The 12,161-nt window shown below is 41.3% G+C and overlaps 1 protein-coding gene across 2 annotated transcripts; it reads left to right on the forward strand.

Moving 5' to 3' along the window:
- Positions 1–302: 302 nt before the first annotated feature.
- Positions 303–3,966, forward strand: CDKN2AIP (CDKN2A interacting protein). 2 transcript variants are annotated; one of them, XM_082863760.1, is made up of 3 exons: positions 303–732; positions 1,170–1,300; positions 1,895–3,966. In XM_082863760.1, exons 1-3 carry the CDS (start codon positions 461–463, stop codon positions 3,238–3,240), a joined length of 1,749 nt encoding a protein of 582 aa, XP_082719886.1. In that variant the 5' UTR covers positions 303–460; the 3' UTR covers positions 3,241–3,966. The 2 variants fall into 2 exon arrangements, with proteins under 2 accessions (XP_082719886.1, XP_082719887.1); XM_082863761.1 differs by having other exon boundaries at positions 1,170–1,269; positions 1,895–2,005.
- Positions 3,967–12,161: the final 8,195 nt, after the last annotated feature.

Consider the following 12,161-nt stretch of genomic DNA (forward strand, 5'->3'; position numbering starts at 1 on the left):
CAGCGGGCCCGGCGCGGCAGCGCGTGGCGTCACAAAGCCCAGTCGGAACGCTGGGGCCGGCGCTGAAGCCGAGGGCGCCCGGGGCGAACCCACTAGCGGCCCTCCCTGGCGGAACGGCAGGCGCGCGAACCCTTCATTTCGCCCCGCCTCCCCTACCCCCGCCGCAGGGGCCGCAGCGCCGCGGCGGCTCGGGCGCCGCAAAGCGTCCTGGGAGAGCCGGCTCGCACCGGAAGGACGCGCGGGCGCTCGGCGGCAGCGAGGTTATAAAAGGGAAGGAGCCGGCGGCGGGCGGAAGTGGGCGGTTCAGCTGCTCCCGGCGCTGTTGTTTGGTGTTTGCGCTTCTCGAGGGGCGTTCTGTGGTGGGCCGCCGGTGCAGGCCGCAGTGACAGGGCCGCTCGCCCCGCAACTCCTAGCCTCGGCGCAGCGTCCGATCGCGACTTCCGCGACCCGCAGGCCCAACATGGCGCAGGAGGTGTCGGAGTACCTGAGCCAGAACCCGCGGGTGGCCGCCTGGGTGGAGACGCTGCGCTCCGACGGCGAGACCGACAAACACTGGCGCCACCGCCGCGAGTTCCTGCTCCGCAACGCCGGGGACCTGGCCCCCGCCGGCGGCGCTGCCTCCGCTCACCCGGAGGAGGCCGCCGACGCCGAGAGCGGGACCCGCAGTCGGCAGCTGCAGCAGCTCATTTCCTTTTCCATGGCCTGGGCCAACCACGTCTTCCTCGGGTGCCGGTGAGTGAGCCGGCGTCCCTGAGCTGCTCTCGCGGTTTTGTCTGGAGCTTTCGGCGGAAGGGGAAGTGGTGGAAGCGCGGGAATCCGCGGGACAGGCTGCCCTCTAAGGGCGAGAAGGGCGTCTCTGCCATGGTTACCAGTCTGGAGGTGCCCCCGTTGGGTGGGGAGCTGGCGGTGGAGTTGTTTGTTGGCGATGAGCTCACAACGCTCTTGGGGGAGAGGGGCACTGAATCTAAATTAGGTTTGTAAGAAGGGATCCCGCCTCCCAGACCCCGGGCGTTTGTTTACGGCGTTCCAGGAAACAGAATGTTCCTGGCGGTTGATTCCGTTTCTTGATTACAACCAGGAAATGCAGTTCCTGTGGCCTGTTTTCGTACCCCAGAGGTGGCAGCTTAGCAAAAACACTTCCTAAAGTGTCTTTCCCTTCCTTTTTTCAGGTACCCTCAAAAAGTTATGGATAAAATACTTAGTATGGCTGAAGGCATCAAAGTGACAGATGCTCCAATCCATACAACAAGAGACGAACTGGTTGCCAAGGTGAAGAAAAGAGGGATATCGAGTAGCAATGGTTAGCAGATCATAGATGTGAACATACATAGGAGTTTAGAACTTAAATTTGATGTTATTAGGAATTATCGTTATTACTAAGTTTTTAACAAGTTAGAATTTATATAATGTTATTAATCAAATTGGAATGTTAAACCTAAATTATGTGTCTCTGTGTTTTAGGCTTTGAATTTGATAGTTTCCTTTGACCTCTGTGAGATTTTGAAGTGTGAAATGTTGTCTATGCTGTTGATTTTTTAATATTAGAAATTATTGAGGGGACTTCCCTGGCGGTCCAGTGATTAAGACACCGCGCTTCCACTGCAGGGGGCACGGGTTGGAGCCCTAGTCAGGGAACTAAGACCCACATGCCCTGTGGGGCGGCCAAAAAACAGAAAAAATATAACTAAAAAATTTTTTTAATGAAAAGATTATTGGTGTTATTCAGCGCTGTTTTAAGAAATTAATGAAGTTATTCCACACTTTTTAAAGGATTTACAAATCTTGAAATGTTTTCATCTTGTGCCTTTATTTTAATATGAATATCTGTCTTGTAAATCTTCAGCTGATATGTATGAGGTAGGCTTAGTCACATACTTGTTTTCGTTTTTTTCAGAAGGGGTAGAAGAGCCAACAAAAAAACGAGCCATAGAAGGAAAAAACAGTTCTGCAGTTGAGCAAAAAGATCATGTGAAAATTCCTGCCAAAACAGAGCGTGCCTCAGCTCAGCAGGAAAGTAGTTCAGCATGTTCGGGATCAACTACCAAGTCAGAGAGTAGTGGGAACTCAGCTCGGAGCTCTGGCACCCTGAGTCAGAATAGCTCCACAAGTGATGGAGAGCGCTCTGTTTCCAGCCAAAGCAGCAGCATTCCCTCTCAGGTAACAGCGGTAGGGTGTGGAAAAGCTTCTGAACCAGAAGCTCCAGATAAACATGGTTCAGCGTCATTGGTTTCTTCGTTGTTGAAATCCAGTGTGAATAGTCATGTGACCCAGTCCGCTGATTCCAGACAGCAAAGTGGATCCCCGAAAAAGAGTGCTTTGGAAGGCTCTGCAGTCTCAGCCTCTCAGAGCACCTCAGAGATTGAGGTGCCCTTGTTGGGCTCCTCAGGAAGCTCAGAAATAGAGTTGCCACTGTTGTCTTCTAAACCTAGTTCAGAGACAGCTTCAAGCGGGTTAACTTCCAAAGCTAGTTCAGAGGCAAGTGTTTCATCATCAGTTTCTAAAAACAGTTCCTCATCAGGCACATCTTTACTAACCCCCAAGAGCACCACCTCAGCAAACACGATGCTGACTTCCAAAAGCACTTCGCAGGTAGCTGCATCACTGTTAGCTTCCAAGAACAGCTCCCAGACCAGCGGCTCTTTGGTTTCCAAAAGCACTTCCATAGCAAGTGTGTCCCAGCTGGCTTCTAAGAGTAGCTCTCAGAGCAGCACGTCACAGCTGCCTTCTAAAAGTACTGCGCAGGCGAGCGAGAGTTCTGTCAGATTCTCTTGTTGCAAGTTAACCAATGAAGATGTGAAACAGAAGCAGCCTTTTTTCAATAGACTGTACAAAACGGTGGCATGGAAGTTGGTGGCCGTTGGTGGCTTTAGTCCCAGCGTGAATCACGGAGAGCTCCTGAACGCAGCTGTCGAGGCTCTAAAAGCAACGCTGGATGTGGTTTTCGTCCCACTAAAGGAACTGGCAGATCTGCCTCAAAACAAGAGCTCTCAAGAAAGTATTGTTTGTGAACTGAGATGTAAGTCTGTGTATTTGGGCACTGGCTGTGGAAAAAGCAAAGAAAACGCAAAAGCAGTTGCATCAAGAGAAGCCTTGAAGTTATTTCTCAAGAAAAAGGTGGTGGTAAAGATATGTAAAAGGAAATACAGAGGCAGTGAAATCGAGGACTTAGTACTCCTCGATGAAGAGTCAAGGCCTGTCAACTTGCCTCCAGCATTAAAACATCCTCAAGAATTACTGTAATAATGTCCAAAATGTCACTGTGTACAATATCTGGTATTTGAAGAGAAAAACTGGCTTACTTTTGTATAATATGAAACACAGGCTTTCACAAATTTTGTATTGCTTTTTTCCAGTTTTGCAGAAAATTTACATTCTAGTTCTCTTCACACAGTGGAAGTTGTAAATAATTTGTGGATGACAGTATACATTAAAAGGTTTATGCGTTAGCAGCATACCAGTATGCTGTTTTATTTGCCGAAAAAAATACTGTCTTCTATTTTTAATGACACATTAGGTACGATGTGTAGTTCTGTAGTTCTAAAATTTTTGTACTACTTTGAATTTGGTGAAAATGTATTAAGTTGTCTACCATGCTTTTTTTTTTTTCTAGCTGAATAAACCTTCACATCAAAGAAAAGGGGACCATAGTATTTGTCTGAAAGTCTGTGAAGCTTAAGGTTTTAAGAATGTTGGCTATAATGTTGAACATGTCTGTTAAAGAATAAAAGAGAAAATAGTTGCCTCAGACTATTTTTATGAGAAGCTGTAAGCATTTTTTAGATATAAAGCAGTGTTAAATACTTAAGGTTATTTTATTCTGAAGTTGTTTGAAATTCACCATGATTTTGACCTCTGCAGATTCTTTAAGTGGGTTAATTTATGTTTTGAGGTAAAGTACAATTTACACTTTTTCTTAAAGACGTAAATGTGGGTTTCTATATTAAGCATATTTTGTGACTACTACTATTAACAGATTGATTTGTTTAGATATTAAATGCTTTAAGCTATTTTACCTTTTCAAGAAGTTGTGGTTTTTCTTTTCGCCCCGCCCCCTGTAGTCAGAACCAATTCCTGCCGATAGGCTTCCTGCGAATTCCTGTCACCTGTCACTAGTCGTCGTAAATTGCAACTAGGTAATTTTTCATAGCTGATAACACAGCTTTTTATGGGTAGACAAGTTAACAGTTTGCAAATCTAGAACTGGGTGGGTTTTTTGTTTACAAAACCTCGTAGAAGAACACTGGGCAGAATAAGAGAAGCCAAGCTCAGCTCTTTAATGAGCCTGTTGAGTTGAATTACATTTGTTGGTTAAGAAAGGAAATCCTGCTTCTGTGTCTTAGGTGATTTGGACTGTATTCTTTGAGGCCTTTTTCTGGCTTCTAGTTGCTGCACTTTGAGCAGTGATGGTGATAATGTACTGAGAAAAACCAGGAAATGGCCTTGTGTGTGGCAGTTGTATTGGAGTAGGAAAATTGGACATAAGTAGTAAAATTTAAGTCATGAAGTTATTTCTATTTTATATTCTAGAAATAATAGGGGATACTTTATATACCTGAATTGAAATAATCAATTGTTTTTATTTCACTAGGTAACTTTTAAAAAAGTTTATTTTTGAGCATGTTAAATTGGATACCAAAGTTTAAAGTCCATATTATGTAAATGGGGTTGCCTTTATATAATACATTGTGAGGAGAAATAACATGAGTGTTGTGAAAGCAGTTTTAATTACCTCAGTTTCCTCAGCCTCGGAATGTATATTTTGTGGGACAATGATTGCAAGAAAAGTAAGAATAAATTTCTGTAATGTATCTAATTAGGTGGTTTAGTAATTTCCTGAATTGGCTAAATTTCAAGTTAATATAAAAGTTACTGAAAATATTTTAAATTACAGTAAACGTCTTATATGGTAGAATTGCAGGAAGCTGCTTAATATAAAAACAAACATTAATAAACGTTTTCTATAACTATTAAAAGCTTATAATCAGAATTTAAAGAACCCTTGATTTAAGAGAAATGCATATTTTACAATTCTTCAAAATAGTGTCGTGCAGAAGAAAACAAGCTTTGGAATCTTGAGATAGAATCTTGGCTCTTCCTCTTTAAGTAGGCATTTAACCCTTTAACTTTAACTGGAAATTTAACCCTTTATCTGTAAAATAGAAGAGCTGCCTCAGCTGTGAGGATCAAAGTACATACCACAGTTGAGGAATTGCTTATATGTGTATTCTCATTTTCTGAGAACCTGATGAGTAACTATTGTCGTTTGGTCCATTTTTCAGATGAAACTGAAAAAGTAATTTGGTCAAAGATCAAATTCAAGCCCATATCTGATTCCAGAGTCCAAGCTCTTACTATGTTTTATTGCTTATTACCTTTCTCACTTCTCTAAATGATGACATTTCTGAAAATCCCCCTCAGACTGGTTTCCTACTAGTTTTAAGTGACCGCATCATTCCAAAGGCTCATTTCCTTGAACTGAGTCGCAGAAGGAGATCTAATGTTTGTACTGCTTCTCCTTAGTATCTGCATGTCTTGAATATTCTTGACTAGGGAATTATCCCATATGGGTGCAGTTGAAGTTTGTTAAAATAATTTGAAATCAAGTTTACTGAATAGGATATTGAGAGGAAATACTGATTTTTCTTCTAAATCAATGAGGTGAGATGATGACCTGAAACTAATTTTTCTTGATGGTGCTAAAATCCAGAATTTTTTTTTTTTTTAACGGTAAAGTTAGAGAGTTGACTTCAAAGAATGGTATTGTTATGAGTTTTTAACCCGAATTTTTGGGGCCTGCCGCTGCTGCCGTTGGCTGGGATGATTGTCATGAGGATATGTATAATTCCAAGGCTTTTGGTGTGTGTTATCAAAAGCATGCTCCATTTTAAATTAGATAAAAAGGGGCCATCATTTTCCCTACCGAGTACAGCTTTTCTTGGTACGGATTTCTCCTTCCTCTTTGGATTCCTGAGCGATGGCAGTGAGGAGGTAACCAAAGCAAGCAGCAACTGGGAACCAGGTCAGTCTTAAATTTGTATTGTTACTAGTTGAAGGGGAATTTGTAGGCTTTGTCTTAAAAAATGGTGCTGAAGCCCTATATCGACTCACTGCCTAGACACTGGCAAATCTATGGGTATCTCTTTGAGCACGACTTTAAAAAAAAAAAATTTGTATGGTTGATGATTAAAGAAATTCTTTGTAGCTTTTTACCGTTTAAACAAAAACATAAATTCAGGGTTGTCAAGCCATTAATGTTCCTACTCCCTCTCTGCAAAAAAAAATTAATAGAAATTTCAGTGAATGTAGCTTAGTTGCTATCCAGCTAGAACATTCCTTTTTCCTTTTCTCCCCTTATTACCAGCTTTACTCTATCCACTTTTCTATTCTGTTCTTTAGAAAGACTACTGAAGGAAGATCATTATCTAAAAATCCTAATTTTTAAAGTTCTCTTTATCTATTCCTTTGTGGTTTATACAGCAAGAAAAGTAGTGTAGTTAGTGGACAAGGTCCCAAACAAAATGGACTAACTTGGAAGGGGGGGAGAAAGGTAATACTAAACAGGAAGGTTAGATACAGGATATTCTTTTTAGTAAAAGCTAGAGATTTCATGTGCCAGTCCTTAACACAAAGCAAGCAAATACTTTTTGTGATCTTGAAACTCTCATGAGTAGAATCAGAATTCTCCTTGGAAGTCATTAGGAAAACCAAACTAACAGCATAAACAGTAAGTGTATGGAGTAATAAAACTACTATGATATGAAGTGGAACTATTACACATAATGTACATAAAACTTGAGGAGGAGTGTAAAGACAAATGCACAAAAGGATAATCACCTAGTGTTTTCCTTACGACTGTTCATGTTTGTCAGTTTACCAGGGCTCGGACATGGAAATGATAAAACCCGAACTCTGAATATGTGATCAGTGGTTTTCAAACTTTCTTTTAGTCATATTTCTTCAAAGAAAAATGGAGCCCTGTGTGTGTGAAACAGCGAGGAGCAGACCTACTTTGAAAGAGGGCAGCCATACCGTGTCGATGAATTCCTCTACCTTCCTTTCTCAGTTCCTTGGCACCACCTTGGACTGGACAGAAGGGGGTTTAGCAACTATGAGGCCTGGTGTAGATGCCAGCTTCCTTCTGCAACTGGTATTAGAGTGATGTAAGGCAGAAGGTTACCAGCTTACTAAATGGAATTAATCTGTTTTAAAGTAAAATGCCATATTAGAATTTGCAATTAGTAGGGACTCAGGTCAGGCTTAAGGGACCATCACGTAAATTAACATTTAGATAACACCAAAAATAGCTACCATTTCTTACTTTTTGTGAGTTGTAATTGCAGAAGTCCATATATAAATTATTAAATGCCCACATAATGATTACCTAGGTCAAAAAACAAAATTGCAGTGCAAGGACTCACCATGTGGGTAGCTGTCACTTATTGGGTGCCTATAATATACTGATGCTTTATGTACGTCTTACCTAAGCCTCCTTACCCTTAGGTGGGTTGGTATTGTTGATCCTGTTTCACAAATGAGAAAACATGACCATTTTAGACCATAGAACAAGTAATTGTTGACGTAGGGACTCAAATCCAGCGTTCTAATTTGGGGCACTGAATGTGGATGCCAATGAGACATGCTGGCCCATGATATTTGTTTATGTACTAGAACATAGTGTAATCACACTTGGAAGAAAATTTGAGAAATTTTATTTAACAATTTAAATTAGGAAGTTTGTAAAGAAGTAAACTTTAAGGGAAGTTGCTCAAATATGGATCTGAAAAAATCGTTGGAAAATATTTTCTAGACATTATTTGTAGAATTTTAAAGGGACAATCTGCAGAGGCAGTGGTATAATCAGTGATGTAACCAATGGTTGAAACAAATTATGTACCTAATGAATCCTGTCTCATTACTCTTCACCATTTGTATATTATTACTTTCCTACACTAGCTGAGGAAAAAAAAAATGGTTCTCATGAAATAAAAACTCATAGAGGTCCACAGAGGCATCTCTAGTTTGTCATACCTGTGTGGACTGTCATGGATTACTTAACGAGGGAGTTACACACATGCCCAATAACCTGCAATTTGGAAACCAATATGGGATAAAGTATGTGCACCTCTGTCCTCGTTTTTCATTTCAAAATATTGAATGCGATTAACAAGAGAAATATGATAAAGGTAAAATAAGAATACTCGAAAATACTCATTCCTTTACCTTGAAATTCACATTCTCTGGCAGTCATTCTGCCATTATGGCTCATATAGGGAAGGAGAGAAGGATAATGTGACTTTAGGGAAGTCCACGCAGGGATAGCAAGGAAAGAAAAATGAACCATTCCAGCCCTAGCAGATTCTGCGGAGGGTAAGGCAGGGAAGCGGGCATTCCAGGCAAGTGGGTCCTGGCCTCTCCTCGACAGCATGAGCTTCGCGTGTGTCAGTATTGCAGCGGTGGGAGTAATGACAGTTCCCGTGTAATGAGCCTGCCTCATCTATCCCCTGACTGTAATCAAAGAATGCATCCTTCCTTAGGAGGGTCCGAGAGATTGAAACAAAGAGGGCTTGAATAAAGAAATCCTGAAGAAATCGAGACCTTGAATCCAAAGCTGCTGAGCTGCACAGCACGGGGCAGCATTCACATGGAATTCCGTGGATGTCATTCAGTGCACTGATGTCCTTGGGGTTGCAGAACAAGGTGGCCCTTTTTGGGATCCCTGAGATTGTTGTACAAGTAAACTTAGAAAAATCTTACTTTAAAAAAGTAATTTGAAATAAATACTGGTGGTAGCATAAAAGTTCTAACGAACTGTTATTGGTGGTACATATGCTAAAGATACTTGATAAAGCTTGGGGCACTATTTATATTTGGTCAGGCATGACTTTGCCCAACACATTCTTCTAGGGGAGGAATTATTTCGAGACAGTAGCCTAAAATCAAATCATACCAGGTGAAGCACGGCTGCTTGGGTTCTGGTAAAGATTTCTTTTTCTTTATTCACAACCTTGGGGGAAATTCAGGAACTAAGCAGATGAAGACTAAACGTCAGTTCAAGTATGGAATAAAACTGGGTCGTCTGCGTTCTTTCCTTAATTACCCCAAGTTTTCTTCTGAACATTCTGTGTAAACCCAACGGCTCTTGCTCAGTTTCCCTTTGATATTTCTTTCTTTGCTTCATTTATTTTTTTTTTCTCAGTTGTTACCTTTTGCTGTTGTGAGCTAACAAATGAGTAAAGATTTAAGCTTTTTACTTTCTGAAACCATGGACGATAGTACATACGTCAGACATCCTGTAAATTTCAGTGTAATAATGGTTCTGAGAGAATCATGAAAGACAGCTGCTGACCCCTTTTTGATCTTTGTCAATATAAAGCAAGAGGGGAAAGGACTGGGAGATAGAAATAATATAAGGTCAGCTCAAGAATTTTTTGTAGACTTTGGTGGCTTTTCAGAATTCAAAATTCTATCCTTTCTTATTGTAAGGGAATTTATGCTGCCGTATATCAAAGCAAAGCTTCCCTACTGAGTCTTGGCCTAGAGCAGACAAACTAAAATGACAATAACAACATACTGATTTTCTATTGCCACTGTAACAAATTACCACAGATCTGGTGGCTTAAACAATACAAATCTGTAAGTTAGAAGTCCAGTGAGGTCCCCCGGGCTCGCATCAAGGTGTTGGCTGCTCTGCTTACCCTCCGGAGGCTCTGAAGGAGTCTGCCTCCCGTGTCTTTTCCAGCTTCTAGAAGCGCTTGCATTCTTAGCTCACGACCCTCTTCCTCCATCTGCAAAGCCAGCGAGGGTGACTTGAGTCCTCAAGCCGCATTGCACCGACCCTGCTTCTGCTGTCACCTCTTCTTCTGACCCTGACTTCTCTGCCTCCCTTTCCCACTTACAAGGACCCTCGCGATTATACTGGGTTCACACAGATACTCTCCCTATTTTAAGATCATCTGGTTAGATGGTCATCTGATCAACTTTTTTAACTCCATCTGCAACGTTAATTTTCCCTTGCCAGGTAACGTAATGTGTTCGCAGGTTCTAGGGAGTCCACAAAGAGGTGTGAATTCACCACCAACATTTATCTTAAGAATGTTGGCTTTCTAACTTCATAAATCACAAAGTGTTAACTGCCTTACTGCTGAGCAAGACAGTGTGTGGAAGGTGTTACAGCTTAAAAATGAGTTCCGCTGAGCAGCACGATACATTGCTGTAAGACGACTTACTGATTTTAAATGATGGCTGATCACAAGTGCTTCCTCAACCATTTAATCCCTCAAGTCTAATAAGGGAACCTCTTTTTACTCCATGGATCCTTCAATAAGAGACTTTCTCTTAAGGGTCAAATAATAGAAGTAACATAGAAGCTGAGATGGCCAACAAGTTGACAGTTTTTCAAGGCCTCGTTTGGGTCATAGTAGACAGAACGAATACAACTTTGCCCTAAAGAGGCTGGAGGGTGTGGAAATAGAGGAAAGTAAGTACTCTGTGGCTGACTTCACTTACCTACTGCCTGACTGACCTCGCAAATGTTAAATGTCAGCTTCTCACTGCTGAGCAAACTACATCTTAAATTTATAGCTCTCAAGTATAATTGGACAAATAGAAGGCATGTATAACTATTAAAGCACTCAATTCTACATTCTTCATAGTCATATAAGTATATAATAAATAATCCTAGGCATTTGAAAAATCACACTGATTGACTTTAAACATCTAAAATGTCACTGCAAATATCTAAAGGGGTAAAAGGGAAGTGTTCGTGAGGAACATGACATGTTCTGCTCCAGATAATACGTATACTTCTAAAATCAGAGTTATGTTTAAAGAAAGAAAAACAAATTTACAAATCCCAATTTTGTGTACTTCAAAGAAAAATATCTTTATTTGGAAAGAATATCTTTATGCCATTATTCTACCACTTTCAAAACATTTTTAGGGCACCTCTTTTGGAATTGCCTTGTGTTCCAGAAGCACATTCTTTGGAATTGCCTTAGCGATTTAGTGGTAGAAAATATTTGTATTTTGTCGATCGATTTGATTTTTACTTTTACTTGAGTTTATGGTACAAAGTGCACTTATCAGATGGGGCCTCAAATATCCTCATCAGGTTAGATGATTCACAAGCCCTCACTTAAGGGTTTAAAGCTGTAGGACCAGAACAAAGGTGAGTTACTTCTGTGTATTCAGGAGTTGGCAATAGCTCTGCAACCAGCTAAAGAGGTTGTCCTGTGCTGGGCACCTTCACTGACATCTGAATTGAGACCAAGAGGCTGGGGGGGAGGGGGGTGTATGGGGAAAGTACAATAAAGTTCTCAGTGCCTCAGGGATAATTCTCCAGAGGGATGTTTAACTACAAAATGGGAAAGATGTGCTGGTACAGACGTCCTGTAGAGTGACAATGAAAAATTAGCTACTGGGACTCCCCGGTAAGTTCTTCCCAGGGCCCACACTGTAAGACGATGGTCATTAAAGCCACCCAGTTACCCAGGTCCTGGAGCACACCCTCTCCCCGTTCTCAAAGTCTTTTCCTCCAACAAGACCCCAAACAATTATGTCCCAGAAAGAAAAATTATGCCCCTAATTTTTTGGTCATCACTGACTTCCTGGAGAAGCTTTTCTCATTAAAATAATCTCCAATGTTTTGTTCCATTCCAACAGTTAAGAGATGGCAATCACAAACACAGTACGTGCTCTAAAATCTGATGTAACCTGTAAAAAGGATAAATCATTCAATCAGTAAAATTGGTGAAATAGCCAAAAAAATGACTTGTGATATAACTCACAACCCATGGATGTCACACTCATGAAAAGGGCTGCTTCCTCAGGAGAGGAGAGAGCCAGCCTCATAAGATTATGCTTTTTTAGGCAAAGTCCATCTCCAGAGAGTCTGACAGCAGCCTACCTCTCTAGTCTTTTCCCACCTTCCTTGAGAAAGTCTCCGTATTGCACATGACACTCTGCCACCAGGAGGCAGCATTAGGGCATTGATTTTTTCAGGGAATAAACAAAAACACAGATAAACATCTTATTCGACAAACATGTATTGGGTATTTTATGTGCCAAACACCTAAGGAGTTTACATTTACTAGAAAATGGAATGGTGCTAACAGGTATCAAAAGCAAAACTGCCTACTTCCAATTTTGCTGATAGCTTAGCT

This window comes from Leucopleurus acutus (assembly GCF_964270905.1).
Source record: "Leucopleurus acutus genome assembly, chromosome: 21".
Lineage (NCBI taxonomy): Eukaryota > Metazoa > Chordata > Mammalia > Artiodactyla > Delphinidae > Leucopleurus > Leucopleurus acutus.

Excerpts from the sequence above, each read along its gene's own strand:
- CDKN2AIP (XM_082863760.1), top strand. The coding sequence starts at position 461 with ATGGCGCAGGAGGTGTCGGAGTACCTGAGCCAGAACCCGCGGGTGGCC. Across the intron at positions 733-1,169 it reads CACGTCTTCCTCGGGTGCCG|GTACCCTCAAAAAGTTATGG; the intron begins GTGAGTGAGCCG and ends TCCTTTTTTCAG. Across the intron at positions 1,301-1,894 it reads AGGGATATCGAGTAGCAATG|AAGGGGTAGAAGAGCCAACA; the intron begins GTTAGCAGATCA and ends CGTTTTTTTCAG.